The sequence below is a fragment of the Muntiacus reevesi genome, chromosome X (assembly GCF_963930625.1).
Source record: "Muntiacus reevesi chromosome X, mMunRee1.1, whole genome shotgun sequence".
Lineage (NCBI taxonomy): Eukaryota > Metazoa > Chordata > Mammalia > Artiodactyla > Cervidae > Muntiacus > Muntiacus reevesi.
This window is the reverse complement of record NC_089271.1, coordinates 11640205-11662182: the sequence shown is the minus strand read 5'-3', so window position 1 is coordinate 11662182 and position 21978 is coordinate 11640205. Positions and strand designations below refer to the sequence as shown.

At 41.0% G+C, this 21978-nt stretch overlaps 1 protein-coding gene across 7 annotated transcripts in view; it reads right to left on the bottom strand.

Annotated features, from left to right (window-relative positions):
* The window catches only part of OFD1 (OFD1 centriole and centriolar satellite protein), a 64469-nt gene that overhangs the window by 10085 nt on the left and 32406 nt on the right, over positions 1-21978 (bottom strand). For all 7 annotated transcript variants that reach the window (XM_065916214.1, XM_065916217.1, XM_065916216.1 and 4 more), the window contains 8 exons: positions 20408-20527; positions 18692-18765; positions 17370-17461; positions 16163-16352; positions 11557-11687; positions 10917-11028; positions 1488-2087; positions 900-1020 (listed from right to left, as the gene is read on the bottom strand). In XM_065916214.1, the coding sequence (XP_065772286.1) occupies positions 900-1020; positions 1488-2087; positions 10917-11028; positions 11557-11687; positions 16163-16352; positions 17370-17461; positions 18692-18765; positions 20408-20527 (1440 nt within the window). The remainder of the gene's footprint in view (positions 1-899; positions 1021-1487; positions 2088-10916; positions 11029-11556; positions 11688-16162; positions 16353-17369; positions 17462-18691; positions 18766-20407; positions 20528-21978) is intronic.

Here is a 21978-nt window from a genome sequence, read left to right as displayed (position 1 = left end):
AGTCAGAATCTCCCACCGTGGGGAATGGGCATAGGTAGGAGGCCCACCCTGGACTTGAATCCCACCTGCTGCCCACCCCCGCCCCCAAGCTTCTCAATACAGTCACTCTATTCTGCTTCAGCCCATGTATCCTAGGACTCACTACCACTTTTGAATTTATTTTAATGATTGACACTGTGGAACCTTATTTGCTTATATTTAAATTCCTAAATATTTATAAGTGACTTTTTAATGATGTACAAAACTATTTAACGTTTACAGTGAATTGGTTTGCATTTGCAAATTTTTTATGTCTGTTTTATCTTTATAAACCAAGTCTATTCATGGAACTATGAAGATGCTTATTAATACCCAAGTACATACACTATAGGGCTTCCCTGGTAGCTCAGTTGGTAAAGAATCCGCCTGCAATGCAGGAAACCCCAGTTTGATTCCTGAGTTGGGAAGATCTGCTGGAGAAGGGATAGGATACCCACTCCAGCATTCTTGGGCTTCCCTTGTGGCTCAGCTGGTAAAGAATCTGCCTGCAATGCAGGAGATCTGGGTTTGATTCCTGGGTTGGGAAGATCCCCTGGAAAAGGGAAAGGCTACCCTCTCCAGTATTCTGGCCTGGATAATTCCATGGACTGTATAATCCATGGGGTCACAAAGAGTCAGACACAACTGAGAGACTTTCACATATACACTATACATCAAGTTTAGCAAACAAGTAGAATTTTTTTTTCCTCCAGGCAATAATTCAAATGATTCTCAGAGATGATGCATCTTATAATCTGATTGCAAATTCTATCCTGCCACATGGTCTTTAACATTACCTAAAAAAACGGAGCCAGTCCTAGCTGAGACCACAGGAAGCTAACCAGCCTCAGCAGAGGCCAGGCAGACAACGAGGTACTTACCCGGCCTTCTGCTCCAGAGGGCTGGACAGTGAGTGCACAGAGAGGTTGTGCCTGGACTCGGCAGGCGAAGGCTGTGGCTTTCTGTCGGGACAGGTGGCAGTCACAGTGGACCGGCCCAGACCTACGTGGCAGGAGGAACCAGGACAAGCACGTTACAGATTGTGTGGAGAAGATGGCAGTGCAGCTTCTAAAGATTTCTACCACTTTGAAAATGTCTTCGATCATCTTTGCAAGCAGTAGGGTATGTGAAAATCATCCACAGAACTAACAATTCAGACATGAAAATGAAACTTCAGTGATAACAAGAGAATACATGAAACTAACCAGCAGCCAAGGAAAAGCCACAGTCACTCTCTGAAAACCTCCACATGCCAAGCAAAATGCCGCACTTGACCCTCCCTCCTATGGCCTCTACACCACCTGTAACCTGGGGTGGGGGAGCCATGGTTTCCCAGGAGCCCACAGTTCAGAGGCTCCCATGACTCCCAGTTTATCAGCCTCCAGCTGCACTGTTACCCAGAGGAGAGGGGGGATGAGGAGCAACCGACCCCTGTCCAGAGCATCCACAGGCCTGTATCCATAGCTCACCTTCTAGGTACATTTCACTATCAAGGCTTCTTGATTTGGGGAGTGGCGTGGAGGAGAGCCGTCTGGAGGCTACGCTCTTGTGTGACCTTGAGGCCATGCTGCTGGGCACCTCGGACACCTCGCTCTCGTCCCCTCCGCGTGTGCTCACTGGAGGCTGCTGAGAGGTGACTTTGGCATCCACAAACACACACCTCTCGGGAACAGCTGCAGTGATATTCTTGAGAGTCCCCGGCAGACGCAGCAGGGGTGGGCTTCTGGCTGCCAAGCGGCTCTTGGCAGGGCACTGACTGACCCTTTGATGGTAGCTCTGGAAAGCTTTTTCCAGACGCTCTGCCTCCTCCTCCAGCTCTCTCACCCTTACCTTGGTACTGGCTACAAACTCGAGTTCAGAATCAGGGGAACTCCCCTCTGCGCTGGCATTTGGGTATTTGGGGATCCGCGGTACAACTGGGCCTGCTGTCACCTCCTCTTGTCTCAGTGAATTTTTCAAGAAATCCCCACTGATGTTGCCATCACGAGGCACCACCCTGGTGCTCAACCCGCTGATGGAGCGATTCAGCAGACAGTGCTTCGGGTTGCGGTACACTTCGTTCTCTAGTGCTGCAGGTCACAAACAGAGTGTGAGACAGGAAGGGAAAAGGTGGAGAACCAAACTGAAATGTTTCAGCAATTTTTTGTTGAAAAATCAACTAGCACATTAAACAGTTTGTGGCGTGTGATCAAGATGCTGGAGTAGTAAGAAGTGAAGCTCACCTCCACCCACAAATACATCAACAAACAATACATCTATGTGTGGAATGATTCTCACAGAATATCTACTGAATACTGGCAGAAGACCTTAGACCTCCGAAAGGGCAAGGAAATCTCCATAGAACCAGGTAGGACAAAAGGGGGAAAAAAGGCAAGGAAGAAGTTGGGACAGGATCTGTATCCTCAGGAGGGTGCTATAAAAGAGGCAAGGTTCCTGCACCCCACGAGATCAGCCAAGATGGAGGTGAGCTCCAGAGTCTCGGAGGAGAATGCAGCCTTTGGTGTACAGCAGCTGGGAGGGAGAAACCTGCACAAAAGGTCAGCACCACTGCCCTATACTCCCCAGCCCGAGACATGTGTCCACCCCAGGCAGGCAGAAGCTGGGTGCTGAAGCTCACACTTCGGAAATCAGACCCAGGGAGAGGGCTAGGGTGGGCTATGTGGAAACAGCCTGAAGGGGCTGGAGTCTGGAGCAGTCGTTCCTGAGGGTGTACATGAAGGAAGCTTGGGTCGCCTTAGAGGCCAGGTGCTACTGATGGTTGGGGTGTGTGAGGGGAGTGGTGGGACACACCACTGCAGCCTTTTCTGCTGTGCACACTCTCAGGTGGCATGACACGGCCTACAGGAGCTCTGAGAGGGGTCACGAGCAGCAGCAACCGCCACCTGCGTGCCACAGGCTTCAGGATCTGTTCTGAGCCTCTGCTGTGACCTACTCCCTACCTCAGGCTACAGAAGCAGTCTCGAATGGCCACCACTGCCGCCCTTCTGGGCTCCAGGAGTGGTCTCAAGCCACCAATGATCCCATCACGTGTCCTGGGAGTGTGTGAGATCCTCCACCAAAGCTGAGAACCTAAGGACTGGGCACCAGCCACCACATCTGCACACTCTGATTATAAGGTGATAATGACCGTGGCTAGCACACGCTGAGTAAAGAGGTCACAGTCACCCATACCAAAAACAGCCCTCATGCCAAACAAACACTAAACCCACAGAAGCTACACAGTGATGCTTCCACATATAAATAGTCTCCCAAGACCACAGTAGATAATTTCTCTTCTGTAAGTTTGGGAGAGAAAATTACGTAAAATGAAGAAGAGGAACCACTCCCAGCTAAAAGACCAAGATAATTCCCCTGAAAGAACAAACAATGAAACAGACCTCTTCAGTTTAACAGACACTGATTTCAAAAAAGATAATGAAAATACTAAAGGGATTAAGGAAAAATTATCAGTAGAAAAGGAGAGTATTGTAAAAAGGGAATAGAAACTATAAAGAGGAAGCAAGAAAATTACAAAACTCATTTGCTGAGACAAAAACTGAACTAAAGGCAAAGAATAATATAAAAAAACAGGCAATTCCCTGGTGGTGCAATGGTTAGGACTCCACACTTTCACTGCTGAGGGTGTGGGTTCAATTCCTGGCCAGGGTACTAAGATCCTGCAAGCCATGTGGCATGGCCGAAACAAAACAAAACAAATAATGCTGAAGAATGAATAAGTGACCCAGAAGATAGAATAATGTAAATCACCCATTGGTTTTTACAGACAGAAAGCCAAATGAAAAACAGAAAAAGAAACCTAAACAAGAGACCTGAAAGTAGTAAAAGTGAAAGTTGCTCAGTCGTGTCCAACTCTTTGCAACCCCATGGACTATACAGTCCACGGAATTCTCCAGGCCAGAATACTGGAGAGGGTAGCCTTTCCCTTCTCCAGGGGATCTTCCCAACCCAGGGATCGAACCCAAGTCTCACACATTATGGGAAGATTCTTTACCAGCTGAGTCACAAGGGAAGCCCAAGAATGCTGGAGTGGGTAGCCTATCCCTTCTCCACTGGATCTTCCCAACCCAGTAATCGAACTGGGGTCTCCTGCATTGCAGGCAGATTCTTTACCAACTGAGCCAGAGACCTATGGGACAATAAAAAGCATGCCAGCCAATCTATACATAACAGGGATTCCAGAAGGGGAAGAAAGAGAAAAGATAAAAAATGTACTTGAAAAAATTATGGCTGAAAACGTCCCAAACCTGAAGATGTAAACAGATATCCAGTGCAGGAAGCAGACAGGGTTCCACATAAGGTAAACTCAAAGAGACCTACACCAAGGCATATTTTAATAAAAAATGGCAAAAGTTAAAGAGAGGATTCTAAAGGCAGCAAGAGAGAGTAAGAAACTGTAAATTTCCCCCCTTTCCTAGAATGTGTTAGCGCCTATATGGCTACCAGTCTAAGGCAAGTAGATAAAGGATGGAGTTAACATACTTGAAAAACAGGGTAACTACAAATCAAAAATATACAACAGATTCACAAAAACCAAAAAGAACATAAAAATAATACAAAAGAAAATCATCAAACCACACAAAGAAAAACAAAAAGAAATGGACAAGTATAAAATCAATGAGAAAACAAGCCTTAAAATGGCAATAAATATATATCTAACAATAATCACCTTAAATGTAAATGGACTGAATGCTCCAATCAACAGACACAGAGTGATTGACATTGATGGGATTAAAAAAAACAAGAGCTTAGGGCAAAGGACACAGACTGAAAGTAAAGAGATATAAAAAGATATTTCATTCAAACAGAAATGAAAAAAAAGCAGGGGTCACAATACTTTAACCAGACTAAATAGACTTTAACACAAAGGTCATAAAGATAATGAAGGACACTTTATAATGATGAAAGGATCAACACAAGAAGATTTTACATGCGTTAACCTAAAATATATGCACCTAACATAGAAGCACCCAAACACATAAAACAAATACAAACAGATATAAAGAGATAAATTCACAAGAATATGATAATGGTAGGAGACTTTAACACCCCACTCCCATCAATGTACAGATCTTCTATGCAAAATAATAATAGAACAACAGAGATCCTAAAGGGTACAATAGAGCAGTTAGACCTAATTGATATTTTCACGACATTATATCCAAGAACAAAAAACCAATACACATTCCTTTCAACTGCACGTGGAACAGTCTCTACAACTGACCACATACTAGAGCACAAAACAAGCCTCAAAAAATGTAAGGGTACAGAAATTATCTCACACATCTTTTTCTGACTACAAAGGCATGAAACTAGAAATTAACCACAGAAAAAGAAATGGGGAAAAAATGACTACATGCAGACTAAACAGTATGCTACTGGAAAACCAATGGATCAACAAGGAAACCAAAGTGGAAATTTAAAAATACCTTAAGACAAATGACAATGAAAATGGAACCATACAAAATCTAAGGGCCATAGCAAAAGCAGTTCTTAGAAGTTCACAGTAGTACAGGTCTTCTTCAAAAAAACAAGAAAAATCTCAAATAAACAACATAATATACCACCTAAAAGAATCAGAAAAAGAAGAACAAAACCTAAAGTCAGCAGAAAGAAGGAATAAAGACAGAAAATAAAGTAGCAATTAAAAAATGGAAAAAGTCAATAAAACCAAGAGCTGGGTCTTTGAAAGAATAAACAAAATTGATAAACCTCTGGCCAGGCTCACCAAGAAAAGAGGCAGAACCCAAACAAACGAAATAAGAAATTAAAATGAGATACCACAGCCAATACCACAGAAATACACAAAAAATACACAAAAAAACCCTAAGGGAATACTAAGAACAATTATATGCCAATAAATTCGATAACTTAGAAGAAATGGACAACTCTGTAGAAATACAGAGCTCACCAAAACTGAATCAAGAAGAAATAATTTGAACAGACTGATCACTAGGAGTGAGAGAACCTGTAATTAAACAAACAAAAAACTCCATACAAAGTACAGGACCAGATGTCTTCACAAGTGAATTCTTCCAAACATACAAAGAACTTATACAGATCCTTCTCAAACGCTTACAAAAACTTAAGGAGGTAGGAACACTCACAAAGATCTTCTATGAAACCACCGTCACCCTGATACCAAAACCAGACAAAGACACCACCAAAAAAGAAAATTACAGATCAGTATCTTTGATGAATATACATGAAAAATTCCTCAGCAAACTATTAGCAAACTGAATCCAACAATACACACAAGAGATCATATACTACAACCACATGAGATTCATCCCAAGCTCACAAGAATGGTTCAACGTACACAAATCAATGTGAAACACCACATAAACAAAAGACAAAAACCACATGATCATCTCAATAGATGCAGAAAAACCATTTGAGAAAACTCAACATCCAGTCAAGACAAAACTCTTACTAAGGTGGGTATAGAGGAAACATGTCTGAACACAATAATAACCATTTATGAAAAACCCACAGCCAACGTAATACTCAATGGTGAAAAGCCAAAAGCCTTTCTAGTAAAATTTAAAACAAGACAAGGATGCCCACTCTAATCTCTTCAATACAGTACTGCTTTCAGGTATCCAAATTGGAAAGGAAGGGGTAAAATTGCCACTATATGCAGATGACATGAAACTACATATATAGAAAATCCTAAGGACTCTACACAAAAGCTACTATATCTAATAAATGAATTCAGCAAAGTAGCAGGATACAAGATTAACCTTCAGAAACCAGTTGCATTTCTTTACACTAATAATGAAATATTAAAAAGGGAATGTAAAAAAAAACAGTACCTTTTAAAATTACTTCCCCCACAAAAAAAAAAAAAAAAGAAAGAAAAATAAACTTGACCGAGGTGAAAGATTTATACATTGAGAACTATAAAATAGGATTCTTTACCAGCTGAGCCACCAGAGAAGCCCATGAATACAGGAGTGGGTAGCCTATCCCTTCTCCAGTGGATCTTCCAGACCCAGGAATTGAACTGGCGTCTCCTGCATTGCAGGTGAAATCTTTACCAGATGAGTTACTACGGAAGCCCATCAAATATTAATAAAGGAAATTAAAGAGGATTCAAAGAAATGGAAAGAAATCCCATGCTCTTGGACTGGAACAATACTGTTAAAATGGCAATACTACGCAAAGAAATCTATAGATTTAATGTGATCTCTATCAAATTACCCATTATATTTCTTCACAGAACTAGAATAATCAATCCAAAAATTTATATGGAACCATAAAAGACCCAGAATTGCCAAAGTAATCCTGAGGGGAAAAAAAAGAAGCCGTAAGGCATAACCCTTCCAGACTTCAGACAATACTACAAAGCTACTGTAATCAAAACATCATCATACTGACACAAAAACAGACATATGCATTAATGGAATAGAATAGACAGACCATAAATAAACCCACACATCTACAGTCAATTAATCTTCAACAAAGGAGGCAATAATATACAATGGGAAAAACACAGTCTGTTCAACAAGTGGTGCTGGGAAAGCTGAAGAGCTGCATGTAAATCAACAAAGTCAGAACACACCCTCCACCATACACAAAAATAAACTCAAAACAGCTTAAAGACTTAAACATAAGACATGATACTATAAAACTCCTAGAAGAGATCACAGGAAAATATTCTCTGACATAAATCACACCAATGTTTTCTTAGGTCAGTCTCCCAAGGCAATTGAAATAAAAACAAAAATAAACAAATGAGACCTAATCAAACGTACAAGCCTTTGCACAGCAAAAGAAACCATAAACAAAACAAAAAAACCTACACAATGGAACAAAATATTTACTAACAATGCTACCAACAAGGGCTTAATTTCCAAAATACATACACTCAATGGCAAAAAACCAAACAACTCAACTGAAAAATGAGAAAGAGTATGGAGGTTCCTCAGAAAAGTAAAAATAAATTACCATATGATCTAGCAATTCCACTCCTGGGCATATATACAGACAAAACTCTAATCCCAAAAGATACGTGCACCTGTATGTTGACAGCAGCACTATTCACAACAGCCAAGGCACGGAAACAACCTAAACCTTCACCAACACACACACACACACACACACACACACACACACACACACACACACACACACACACACACACAGGAATATTACCCAGTCACACACACACACACACACACACACACACACAGAGGAATATTACCCAGTCATAAAAAAAGGCCAAAATAATGCCATTTGCAACAACATGGATGCAACCAGAGAATACCATACTAGGTGAAGTTAAGTCTGAAAGAGAAAAATACCATGTAGCATCACTTATAGGTAGAATCTAACATGACACAAATGAGCATATCTATGAAACAGACTTGTAGACATTGAGAACAGACTTATGGTTGCCAAGGGGGAGGGAGTTGGGGGAGGGATGGAGTGGGAGGCTGGGGTTAGTAGATGTAAGCTACTATGTATGGAAGGGATAAACAACAAAGTTCTACTGTAGAGCACAGAGAACTACATTCAGTACCTTATGATAAATTATAATGGAAAGCAGTACCAAAAGCAATCTATATATATGTGTATGCAAGTGAATCACTCTGCTGTACAGCAGAGTCAACACAATAGGGTAAATCAACTATACTTCAATAAAAAGAAATAGTTTGTAAATTCAAAGTTATATCTGGTGGCTCAGAGGGTAAAGAATCTGCCTGCAATGCAGGAGACCTGGGTTCGATCCCTGGGTGGGGAAGCTCCCCTGGAGAAGAGAATCGCAACCCACTCCAGTACTCTTGCCTGGAGAATCCCATGGATGGAGGAGCCTGGTGAGCTACAGTCCTTGAGGTCGCACAAGAGTTGGACACAACTGAATGACTAACACTTTCACTTTCACAGCAGAAATCAACACAATAGGGTAAGTCAACTATACTTCAACAAAAAAAAGTCGGTAAAACCACAGTCAAAACAGTAATTATTAACATTTGAGAGCTTATGTGTACCAACTATTGCTTCATATGCCTTCTTTTGTAATGCATGCTATTATTTCACAATCCATTATGCACGACCTTGAAAATCCATAAAGTTCTGAGAACCGAAAAGGCATTCACAATGTATTCAGGGACAAAGCCTAACCAGACTTGAACTCATGTGGTTGAAAAATCTGACCTGATCTGATATAAACCCATTTATAATCTTTATTTCACCAGCAGGAACATTCACACAGTTGACTTCAAAATAATGAATGTGTCTCATTACAGGATGCCACCCCCGAACTCCCAGGGCTGCAGCAAAATCTACTGCATATAGCCTAAGTCTCAGAGAGGGGAAGAAGGGCGTGTGGTCAGGGCACCACCGTGGGCCCAAAACTCTCACTGCTCCCACATCACAGACAGGAGACTATAGCTGGATCACCCAATAGCAAAGCACCAAGTCGCTGGGCTGGCCTAATGCAAAGCCACCACATGTGACCGCTCCTCTCCTGCAAGACCACCTTGATGATGCCAGGGACAGATGCTTGGGAGGCCCGTACTCGTGAAGCTTACATCCTCAATGAACTATTTCTAATGATCTGAGCTCGGGACAGTTTCAGCAGTGGGAAGTCTGGCAAATGCAGAGTTGTGGCAAGAAAACAAGCAACAGGGAAGAGTAGAGATGAGTGAAGGACGGAAATAAAAGCAGAGTGGGAAGAAGGGGCCAAGGGCCTGAGGAGGAAGAAGTGCAAATAGGAACTGAGGAAGGCTCAGAATCACAAAGTCTCACGAACTTCTGCTGGGCTTGAAAGCAGCTCAAGAAAGTGTCAAATTCAGCACTTGTTATGAAGGAGGGGCAGATGTCATGCATCCACAGAAAGACACAGTAATAAAATGACAGCTGTGGCCATTTCCCCAGTGTTTTATGTGCTCCAGGCATTGCACTGGAGCTGACCACATAGCCCCTTCATCCTCCACGGCACAGAAGGTATTACCCTCATTACAAAGAGGGGAATCGAGGCCCAAGGAAGTTGAAAGAAATGTACCCAAAGCCAAACAACTAACTGCAAAACGGGTACAAAACCAATTTTCTGATTTCAGCAGCAGTGCTCTTTCAGCCAGGCCATGCTGCCTCTCCCACTCACATAAACCTGTCAGGGAATGTATAAAATCACTCAAGAATTGACTGGTCGTCTTATTGGGATGTGTGAGTGTTAGTCACTCAGTCATGTCCAACTCTTTGCGACCCCATGGACTGCAGCCCGCCAGGCCCTTCTGTCCATGGGTTTTCCCAGGCAGGAACACTGGAGTCGGTTGCCATTCCCTTCTCCAGGGGATCTTCCTAACCCAGGGATCAAACCCAGGTTTCCTGCATTGCAGGCAGATGCTTCACTGTCTGAGCCACCAGACAGCAAATAAAAAAGGAAAGCCTAAGTCCAGGATGAATTTGGGGGCTTCTGTGTCGCTATCACACCTATCTGTGGTATGAGGTTCCCCCAAGCATGGGGCACCTGTGAAAACAAGTCACGTTAGCTGACCACCTGGCTGGTATCCCTGAAATGGACAGGGAGCTTGACTTCTGAGATGGCACATTTCTCTATGACTGTTCCCTACGAGGTGCTGGTGCTCAGCTGTGTCCAACTCTGTGGTCCCATGGACTACAGGCCGCCAGGCTTCTCTGTCCATGGGATTCTACAGGCAAGAACACTGGAGTAGGTTGCCATTCCCTTCTCCAAGGGAATCTTCCCAACCCAAGGATCAAACATATATTTCCCACATCTCCTGTGTTGGCAGGAGGGTTCTTAACCACTGAGCCACCTGGGAAGCTTCCCCCTACTATGAGAATTACTAAGAATTCAATGAGTAACAATCACATTTTCACAAATGTCAGAAGTTTTAGACACACACACACACACACAGGTTAAAAATGTCTCTAACCTGTCTGAGTTTGTTTTAGTTGTGATTTTAAAATTGAAATCTGTGCAGTTAACCTCTTGACAGAAGCATCATATTCTAATACCTGGGCCTTCAGCTGGGTGGAGCGCTCAATCTGCAGAGAATCAGAGAAGAAAAGAAATGAACATAAAAGAAATCACAGCTCACTTCAAAGGGAGCTATTCTCTCATTGGGCTTATTCTCTTTTGCCCTTTTGCCAATTCTGAGCAGCATTACACCCTTAACGCACAGGGTCCCTACAAGATGACAAACGATAAAACAAGTTTCCACCTCTTGTCACATGCAAGTTAGAGCAGCTACTCCAGAGCAGACACAAGAAAGATGGCAGCAGTATTTTCAAGTCAGGGTGAGAATCAAGACACCGCCACTGTGGGCACCACCAGGACTTGAAAAATTGTGTGTTTAAGTGAGTTTGCTTGCCTCTGGATTTTGTGACAATTATGAATATAAAGTCACATGATCACTGGAGAGTTCTCTCAGATGAGAAAGCACACACTTTAGCACCTGGGGGGAGCTCTGATGTTGAAGTAAACCCCATTTACGCTGGTGTGGCATGTGCCAAGTTCATGTATCTATGCAGCAGACTGGCTCAACCCCTGGTTGCACAAGGAGCAATACTCACTTCGCTTTCAAGCTGTTTTTGTAGAGCTTGCTTGTGGGTTTCAAACTCCTTATGCTCAAGTGCAATAGCGTTTTCTGCTTTCTTTAATTCTTTCTGAAAAATCAGCAGTTCAGGAGACGGCTGAGCTATGCCTAGGAAAGTAGCAGAACATGATTGTTATCAAACTGAAGTTTTCTCACTGACCTTTACTTTTAAAAGCAGCTAGAGAAGTTTCAAATTGTTCTTCCTTTTTGGGCATGCACATAATTTTCTATCAGCTCCATCAAATGGACAACGAGCAATTCTGCCACAGGAATTTCAAAACAATTTAATGCACATAAATGCAAATTTTAGTATTCTTGAGTCCTTCTCCATATAATAGAGTTCTTTTTAATCCTTAAATTAATTTGAAAGCCTGCCTCTCCCCTCTACCAAGCACAGAGGTAGAGAAGGAACGCTCTAGCAAAACCTATCCATGACTGCCCTGAGATCCAATTCGATCTGTGCATCTGTGTCAGTGGCTCTCAGGGTCCAGGAAGAAAGCAGATGGCATCTCCAATTCAGGTCATTGGAGAAGCCTTCAAGGAAGACTGGCTTAGGCTGGTCCCTAGCCACAAAGGATGGTGTAGTTCCCTAGACTGCTAATGGGGCCAGGCTGTTGGCTACCAGCCTTTGGGCCTGGAGGGCCTGGGAGGGAGAAAAACTCCCAGAAATGGGGAGAGTGAGCCTAAGTCCTAGCCACGGCAATCAGAGACGAAAAAGAGATGAAAGGAAAACAAATTGGAAGAGATGAACTAAAACTGTCATGTTTGCAGATGTCATGATACTATACAGAGAAAACCCTAAAGATGCCATCAGAAACTAGAGGTCATTAATGAAATTGGTAAAGATGCAGGTTACAAAATCATTCCACAGAAATCTCTTGCAGTTCTATACACTAACAATGAAAGATTAGAAAGAGTAATTAAGGAAACAATCCCAATCACCATTGCAACAAAAAGAATAAAATACCTAGGAATAAATCTACCTGTACGTAGACAACTGTAAGGTGCTGATGAAAGAAAACAAAGACAACACAGATAAGAGAGATTTACCATGTTCTTGGATTGGAAGATTCAATACTGTGAAAATGACCAGCAAAGGAATGCTCAAAATTCTACAAGCTAGGCTTCAACAGTATGTGAACTGAGAACTTCCAGCTGTTAAAGCTGGATTTAGAAAAGGCAGAGGAACCAGAGATCAAATTGCCAGCATCTGTTGGATCATAGGAAAAGCTAGAAAACTCCAGAAAAACATCTACTTCTGCTTTATTGACTATGCCAAAGCCTTTGACTATGTGAATCACAACAAACTGGAAAATTCTGAAAGAGATGGGAATACCAGACCACCTTACCTGCCTCCTGAGAAATCTGCATGCAGGTCAAGAAGCAACAGTTAGAACTGGACATGGAACCACAGACTGGTTCCAAACTGGGAAAGGAATACGCCAAGGCTGTATATTATCACCCTGCTTATTTAACTTATATGCAGAGTACATCATTTGAAATGCCAGGCTGGATGAAGCATAAGCTGGAATCCAGATTGTTGGGAAAATTATCAATAACCTCAGATATGTAGCTGACACCATGCTTATGGCAGAAAGCAAAGAGGAACTAAAGAGCCTCTTGATGAAGGTGAAAGAGGAGAGTGAAAAAGCTGGCTTAAAACTAAACATTCAGAAAACTAAGACCATGACTTCTGGTCCCATCATTTCATGGCAAATAGATGGGGAAACAATGGAAACAGTGACAGACTTTACTTTCTTGGGCTCCAAAATCACTGCAGATGGTGACTGCAACCATGAAAAGACACTTGCTCCTTGGAAGAAAAGCTATGACAAACTTAGCATATTAAAAAGCAGAGACATTACTTTGCCAACAAAGGTCCATCAAGTGAAAGCTATGGTTTTTCCAGTAGTCATGTATGGATGTGAGAGTTGGGACCATAAAGAAGGCTGAGTGCCAAAGAATTGATGCTTTTGAACTATGGTATTGGAGAAGACTCTTGAGAGTCCCTTGGACTGCAAGGAGATCAAACCAGTCAATCCTATAAGAAATCAATCCTGATTATTCATTGGAAAGACTGATGCTGAAGCTGAAGCTCCAATACTTTGGCTACCTGATGCGATGAGTTGACTCATTAGAAAACACCCCGATGCTGGGACAGATTGAAGGCAGGAGGAGAAGGTGATGACAGAGGACGAGATGGTTGGATGGCATCACCAACTCGATGGACATGAGTTTGAGCGAGCTCCAGGTGATGGTGAAGGACAGAGGAGCCTGATGTACTGCAGTCCATGGGGTCACAAACAGTTAGACAGGACTGAGCGACTGAACAACCCAAGGCAATCTACAGATACAGTGCAAACCCTATCAAATTACCAATGGCATTTCACAGAATTAGAACAAACAATTTCACTATCTGTATGGAGACACAAAAGACCTTGAACAGCCAAAGCAATCTTGAGAAAGAATGAAGCTGGAGGAATCAGGTTCCCTGACTTTAGACTATACTATAAAGCTACAGTAATCAAGATGGTATGATACTGGCACAAAAACAGAAATATAGATCAATGGGATAGAACAGAAAGCCCAGAAATAAACCCACGCACCTATGGTCAATTAATCTATGACAAAGGCAAGAATATACAATGTTGAAAAGACAGTCTCTTCAAGTGGTGCTGGGAAAACTGTACAGCTACATGCAAAAGAATGAAGTTAGAACATTCTCTAACACAATACACAAAAATAAACCCCAAATGGATTAAAGGGCCTAAATGTAAGCCCATGCATGTATGCTCAGTCATGTCCAATTCTTTACGACCCCATGGACCATAACCCACCAGGCTCCTCTGTCCAAGGGATTCTCCAGGCAAGAGTGAAAGTGAAGTCAATCAGTCGTGTCTGACTCTTTGAGACCCCGTGGACTGTAGCCTACCAAGTTCCTCCGTCCATGGGATTCTCCAGGCAAGAGTACTGGAGTGGGTTGCCATTTCCTTCTCCAGGGGATCTTCCCGACCCAGGTCTCCTGCATTACAGGTGATTCTTTACCACTGAGCCACTGGGTAAGCTCAGATATTAAAAAACACTTAGAGGAAGACACAGGCAGAACACTGATATAAACTGCAGCAATATCTTTTTGGATCCACCTCATAGAGTAATGAAAATAAAAATAAACAAATGGGACCTAATAAAACTTCAAAGCTTTTGCACAACAAAGGAAACCATAAACAAAATGAAAAGACCACCCAACAGAATGGGAGAAAACATTTACAAATGAGGTAACCAACAAGGGATTAATTTCCAAAATATACAAACAGGTCATGCAGTTCAAATAACCCAATCAAAAAGCAAGCAAAAGATTTAAATAGACATTTCTCAAAAAAAATATAAATGGTCAAAAAGCACATGAAAAGATGCTCAACATGACTAATTATATTAGAGAAATGCACATCAAAACTACAATAAGATACAACCTCACACCAATTAGAATGGCCCTCATCAAAAAGTCTGTATATAATAAATGCTGGAGAGGGCATGGAGAAAGGGGAATCCTCCTTCACTGATGGTGGATATGTAAATTTGTACATCCACTATGGAGAACAGTATGAAGGATTCTCAAAAAACTAAAAATAGAACTACCATGTGATCCAGCAATCCCACTGCTAGGCACATGTCTGGAGAAAACCATAATTTGAAAAGATATATGCACCCCAATGTTCACTGCAGCACTATTTACAATAGCCAAGACATAGAAGCAACCAAATGTCCATGGACAAATGAATGGATAAAGAAGATGTGGTACATATACACAATGGAATACTGCTCAGCCACAAAAAAGAAATAATGCCATTTGCAGCAACAAGTATGCAACTAGAGAACACCATACCAAGTGAGGCCAAGTCACAGAAAAAGACAAATATCTTACGATATCACTTATACGTGGAATCTAAAAAGTGATACGAATGAACTTATTTACAAAACACAACAGACTACACAGACTTCAAAAACAAGTTTATGGTTAGCCTAGGGGAAAGGCAGGGGGAAGGATAAAATTAGGAGTTTTGGATTAACAGACACACACTACCACATATGAAATAGATAATAAGGACCGACTGTACAGCACAGGGAACTCGACTCAATAACCTGTAATGACCTACATGGGAAAAGAAGCTGAGAAAGAATGGATATGTGTATATGTATAACAGAATCCCTTTGCTCTACACCTGAAACACAATGCTGTAAATCAACCATACTCTAATCTAAAATGAAAAGTAAATTTAAAAATGTTTATTCTTACAGACACTATGAATTATGGAATAGCAAGCAAAAAAGAAGGAATTTCAATCTGAGAATTTTAATTTTATAAAACCTTCCCAACTGAAGCCTCCCCTAGAGCAGTTTCCTGGGACTTCCCCGGTGGTCTAGTAGTTAGGTCTCTGCACTTTCACTGCAGGGGGCACAGTTTTGATCCCTAGTTGGGGAACTAAGATCCCACATTCTCATGGTGTAGCCAAAAAAAAAAAGTAATTTCCTAACATGAACCTAACATGAATTACAAATCATGTAAAAAAAAAAAAAAGACTTACGGTTTAGGAGATGCATGTTTTCACTTTTCATGTCTTCTACTTGTTGTTTAAGTAGTTTATTTTGTGCCTGAAGCTCCAGTTTTCCTTCTTTCAGTAGAGAATAGTCACTCGTCTCTTTAACCTTCTCGCTTAGCATGTGGTTTTGCTTTGTTAACGCCAAACACTGCGCTCTGACAGACTCCAACTCAAGCTGGAATTGGAAAAGGAAAACCTGTATTTGAACAGCGACTGTACAGGACTGAGTAGGTAAATGCTGACAGTCTGCTCTCAGTTTTGTGGCATAATTTAATTATGGTCAGTTCGCTGGTCTGCTTCTCTGTAACAAGATGACTCTAACTACAACAACTTCTGTCTTGGAGCTGGGGCAAGTTCATACAACTCAATTTATGCAGAATCCTGTCCTACACAGCAAGTCCTTCAGATTCTCACCCAACTTTCCAGATGCAACTAAGGACCCAAAAGCCATCACAGAGTTAATAATGTGTCTTTTTTTTAATATGAAAAAGTGAGATAGATACTACTAAGGTGCTGGGAAGTGCTCTCCTTCCCTCAGTCTGATATATCTCATTTGAAGATAGGAGCCTATAAAGTTCTCAAGTAATTCATCACAGTTGCAAAGACAAATCTTATATACAGAATATATTTTAAGTATCTGAAGGTCCAGTTCTGGGCTTTGGATAGCAAGCACAGAAACGAACAGAAAAAAACTAACAGTATCATGTGAAAAATGCCTCTCATTTTGCTTTAATCTGTGAGATCCCAATATAGTGACAGGAACTTTTACCTGGTGCTGAGGGGAAGGGGAAAAAAGCTGAGCAGATACTAGTACATGCCAGCCACTTGCTATGGAAAGGCAGAGAAACCAGCTGAAGTCCCTGAACAAACCATGGGATGTAAGCAATATTCCAGAGTTTACAGATAAGGGATCTGAGGTCACAGATCTTGCCCACAGGCACACAAACAGTGAGGGAGACAGGATTCATGGATGACTCTGGGCCCCAAAGGACATGCTCTTTCTACGCTTCTTTAGGAGACAAAGATTGAAATGAAGAGCTACTGAATTAAGTTCAGCCATCACCCTCTGAATCATATAATAAACAGTCGAAACATACAAAGGATCACTTGAGATAAATTATGTGTGACTGAAGTTAAAATTTCCTGTGTTGTCTAACATCTATTTAAAAAAATAAATATGATTAACAATTACCTCGAGTTCTTTCACACGGTTTATAGAACGATCAAGTTCTTCCTTTTTACAATTAAGAGCTGCAAGTTCCTCTTGCAAATGTACAGCTTTCTCTGAAAGACAGAGCCAAGCAACTAAATATTATAAAGGTTTCCCAGTGAATACAAGTCATTTAAGCATTTACAGCCAGTATGGCAGACCTAATGACCATTATTTCATCATCTAAACTAGCAGAGGGAATTCCCTGGTGGCCTAGTCGTTAATACTCCATGCTTTCACTGCCCAGAGTGCAGGTTTGATCACTGATCAGGAAATTAAGATCTCATAAGCCCTGTGGCATGGCTAAAAAAAAAAAAAAAGATATAAAACAGCAGATACTGGGTCAAAAAAAAAAATAACAGGCAAGTAAGTCCTGTTACTCAATAGGTGATGTGAAGTCAGTTGTATGTGGTGAACTTCCTGCTACACACAAGTCACCAGAGTTACACCACCCTTGTGGAATGCGGGGCCCTCATGCCAACAGCTCTGAATTTCCTTAAAGACAAAGAGTGCTCTGGTAAGATTTTATAGTTACTATTTTGTCATTATCACTTCATCTAATGTAAGGCTATATAGATGTATCATCAAAAAGTCACAAGCTAACTACATGGCAATACCAATTCCTATAGAAGTATTAATATTAGTCTGAGCACAACAGGTGCAAAGGAGCAGCCACACACACCTGGTGACCTTCTGATAAGGAGCATGTTCCCAGCCCTGGTTTACTCCTTGGAATCCATTTGAAATATCCACCCAAAACTCTTGTCACAGGATAGTTCCTTGAAATACATTGCAATGTAAAATATCTGAAAGATCAATAAATTACCCAACTTTCTCATCTCAGGGTAATATATACAAGAGTTTAGGAGGCTATATGTGAAAATAAAATATCATGAAGCATAAATATGTGTTAGAAGTTAAAAAAAAATATAAGAAACCAGGTCATGAGGTACAGAGAAGTTAAAATAAAATTTCTCCTAAGTAAAAAATAATACCTCTCATGGTTTATAGTAGTATTAACCAATAGCAGTAAGCTGCTATCACCTTCTTGACATCACAGATTTATTCATCAAGATATACTGAAATATAGTTAAATAAAATTCTACCAATAAATCACTGATCTTTGTGAATATACAAAAAGTTAAACAAGAAACAAAAAATTAAAAGGACAAAATCTATGTTAGTTAATAGTAACAATGAAGTGGAAGGTACATATTTTTTGGATTAAAGAACAGACCCAACTTAAGCTAATAACCTGTGTCGAAATTGAAAAATACAGTTTCCTGCCCTGCCCCCAAAATCACCTTTATTTTTCCTTTCATCTTCGATCAGTCTGTTGGTTCTAGTGATATAGTCCTCCTTCAGTTCAAGTTGATACCTGAGAATCAGAAGGATGGAAAATGAGTTCCTGGTCACTTCCCTAGACAGACTGCTAACAACGATGGCGTCAGGGCACTGAAGGATACTAAACAGGACAACGCATGAACTTCAGGAGCACTCAGTGCTAAGGCCAGGGGTCCACATTCTGGCTATAAAAAGCCCACTAAAGTCTTGCTGCAGTTCTATAAACTGGGTCCCAAAACTCAAGCACAAAATGAAGGGTCACGTTATTGAGGCTATAGAGAGCACTGTTTCTCAGTTGGCATCCAGTGACACAAAAAAAGTAAATTTACTTACTTTATACTGTATACAGCAGACTCTAAATCCCAAAGGATAACAAGTCAGTCACTTTCAATCTACCTGTCCTGCCTTCCCACCCTCAAGCAGGATAAGACCTTTTGCCCTACGGAGCTGCAAAGTAGTACCAAGAGCTACTGTCAACAGCAAATATATTCAGACTGGTGATACCAGAGTCACATTTTCATGAAATTTTGCCATCTCCATCAGCTGTTAGCAGCTGACTTTCTGGTTCAAAGATTAGAAAAAGGAAAGAAGTACTCCCATGGTGAATACCCTCAGAACCTCAACACCTGCCAAAGTCATATGAGGACACCCACGGACAAAGATACCTGACAATTCCACTCCATAGCTGTATCAAGCTAACACACACTTTTATTCATTTATTCCTAAAACTTTAACAACTATGGATTCTTTATAGAGCTTATCTCTAAAATACGTAGACAACTCCATAAAATATGTGGATAAAAATCTACCACGTCAAAACTGATCCACAGAAAAGTGCTATATTTTTTATTAGAATTATTTTAAAGAATAACCTCCAAAAACCTTTGAAGGTACTATATCATGGACTATCAATGATAAATTATGGACAAAGCAGTCGAGAGAGGCCAATGATGAAGAAACATCGAGAGCCGCTGTGTTGAGTCATCACCTCACTATAAATTCACTGCATCAATAAACATTAAGTGAACACTTACTTTGCACCAGACGTCACACTGAGCACTGGAGAAAAAACTTACCACATATGCACTGAATGCCTCTGCACTAAGATACTATCCACTAGAACACAACAGAACTCAGACTAGAGGAAAGCTGTGGTACCACAGCTGTACATATTTCCCTTTCCCTCTATTGTTTTTTGCTTTATACAGTTAATTCTAGTTTGTTCCTTTTGATTCTGGCTTTACAGAATCTTGAAGGAATACAGATCAACAAATACTATACCGAATTAGCAGAATAATTTACAGATCATTAGCTATTCCATCTGAATGGCAGTATGAGTAGGGTAGAGGAAAACATAAAAAGTGATTATAATCCCCATTTTATAGCTTCTTAGCAAGTTACAAGGTGCCCTAAGAAATTCAAACAAATCACAGGCCCTCAATAAATACTCCAGAAGTGACAAGAACAAGCAGAGGATGCTATGTCCTGTACTATATCTTTTTAAAACCATCCTAACGCGAATATTCACAGGAAAAGCTCGATTTTCAATGAACATGTGCATTTTTTTTAAACATTGGATTGTGCCATAAAATACTAGTCTTATCTACTTTATTAGTGTTGCTGTGTTTCCATCAACTTAATTCAAACTTTTTCTTTTAAAGATGCCAAACAATTACTTTAGAAGTTCGTTCTTGAGCTTTTGGTCATAGGTCTCCTCAATGGTCTTTATATTCAACTCCCGTCTCCTCAGTTCATCAGTCATGCTTTTATTTTTTTCTTCTTGCAGTCTCTGGGCCCTGAAATTAGCAAAAACAGATAAGGCAAAATTGAAAAATATTAATATTGGGGAAAAGACACCATGTGTTTTTAGCCCCACAGCCTCAAACTGTTCTGTGACTGTCATGGCTAGAGAGTAAAAACAAAGGGCTAGAAGTGTCCCACTATTTTAGGAGCCTGACCTAGTGATGATGGATCTGAACTATAGACAGAACTCAATAGTTCTCTGGCTGGGGCGAGTGAGAAAACGCCAAAACCAAAGTGGTGTCTCACAGGAGATGGTTCACACTTTAAAAAAATGGTCACAAGTGGTAAGTGGCCATAATCAATTCAGGGGTAAAAGATTTCTGTTTTAAGTTACAAAGCTACACACACACTTCAGTTAGCATACTCAAGTGCTTATTTCTTTTATAATACTGTTTCTAACTGACTAGCCCATAGCTATTAAAGACATACAATTTGTTCTGGCCTTTCATAATCTACTAGTTCAATATCAGTGAACTAAATCAATACTGAAGAGAAAATACTGAAGAGAGAGCAAAAGATAGATGGATCAATCAGAACATCCCAACACCGAAGAAAGGAATGGTCTTGATAGTGAAACCTCAAGTCAAGCACAAAATCAATTCCAGAGCCGGGGAACTGGGTTCACAGGGACTCAGATCAAGCTAAAACCAGAAGTGCTAGGGAACAGAGACTATTCCAAGCAAAGGATAAAACGTCTGTGTGTTAGCGCCCTCTGCTGGTTAATCTGTAAAACAAAGGAGAAGTATTTAGCTTATATGATATGCTTCCCTGATGGCTCACATGGTAGACAATCTGCCTGTGATGCAGGAGACCTGGATTCGATCCCTGGTTGGGAAGATCCCTTGGAGAAGGAAATAGAAACTCACTACAGTATCCTTGTCTGGAGAATTCCATGGACAGAGGAGCCTGGTGGACTACAGTCCATGGGGTCACAAAGAGTCGGACACGACTGAGAACTAACATGTTCACTTTCAGTATGCTTAGGAAGGAGGAGGAGGGAAAATGGAGGTAAATAAGTGATTACATAATCATTAACTATCAGTGCCAAAATTGGTTTCCTTTTCTCTCTTATGGTCAATTTACCTCTTGAGTACTGCCCAAAAGAGTAATGTTGGCAGAGAGAAGAAATCAAACAAACCTAGCCTATATAAATGAGAAAACAACATTCATGAAAACAAAGGCAAATCTTTTAAGGAAAGAAGATTCCTGGAGTACCTGTGAGTGCTGAATAATGGCAGATACCAAATGGGAAAGAAGGCTTATTCCATAAACTATACAATGCTGAGCTTGCTATGTATCCTAGGTAAGATGTGAAGAATGGAAGACTGGTGAATGTATAGAAAAAGGCAACACACACATTACAAGAAACAGTTTCTCCCAGTACAAGTCAACTCAGAGCCACTGTGTTGCCCTTTTTTGCCAGCAGAGCAGGTCAATCTGGCAG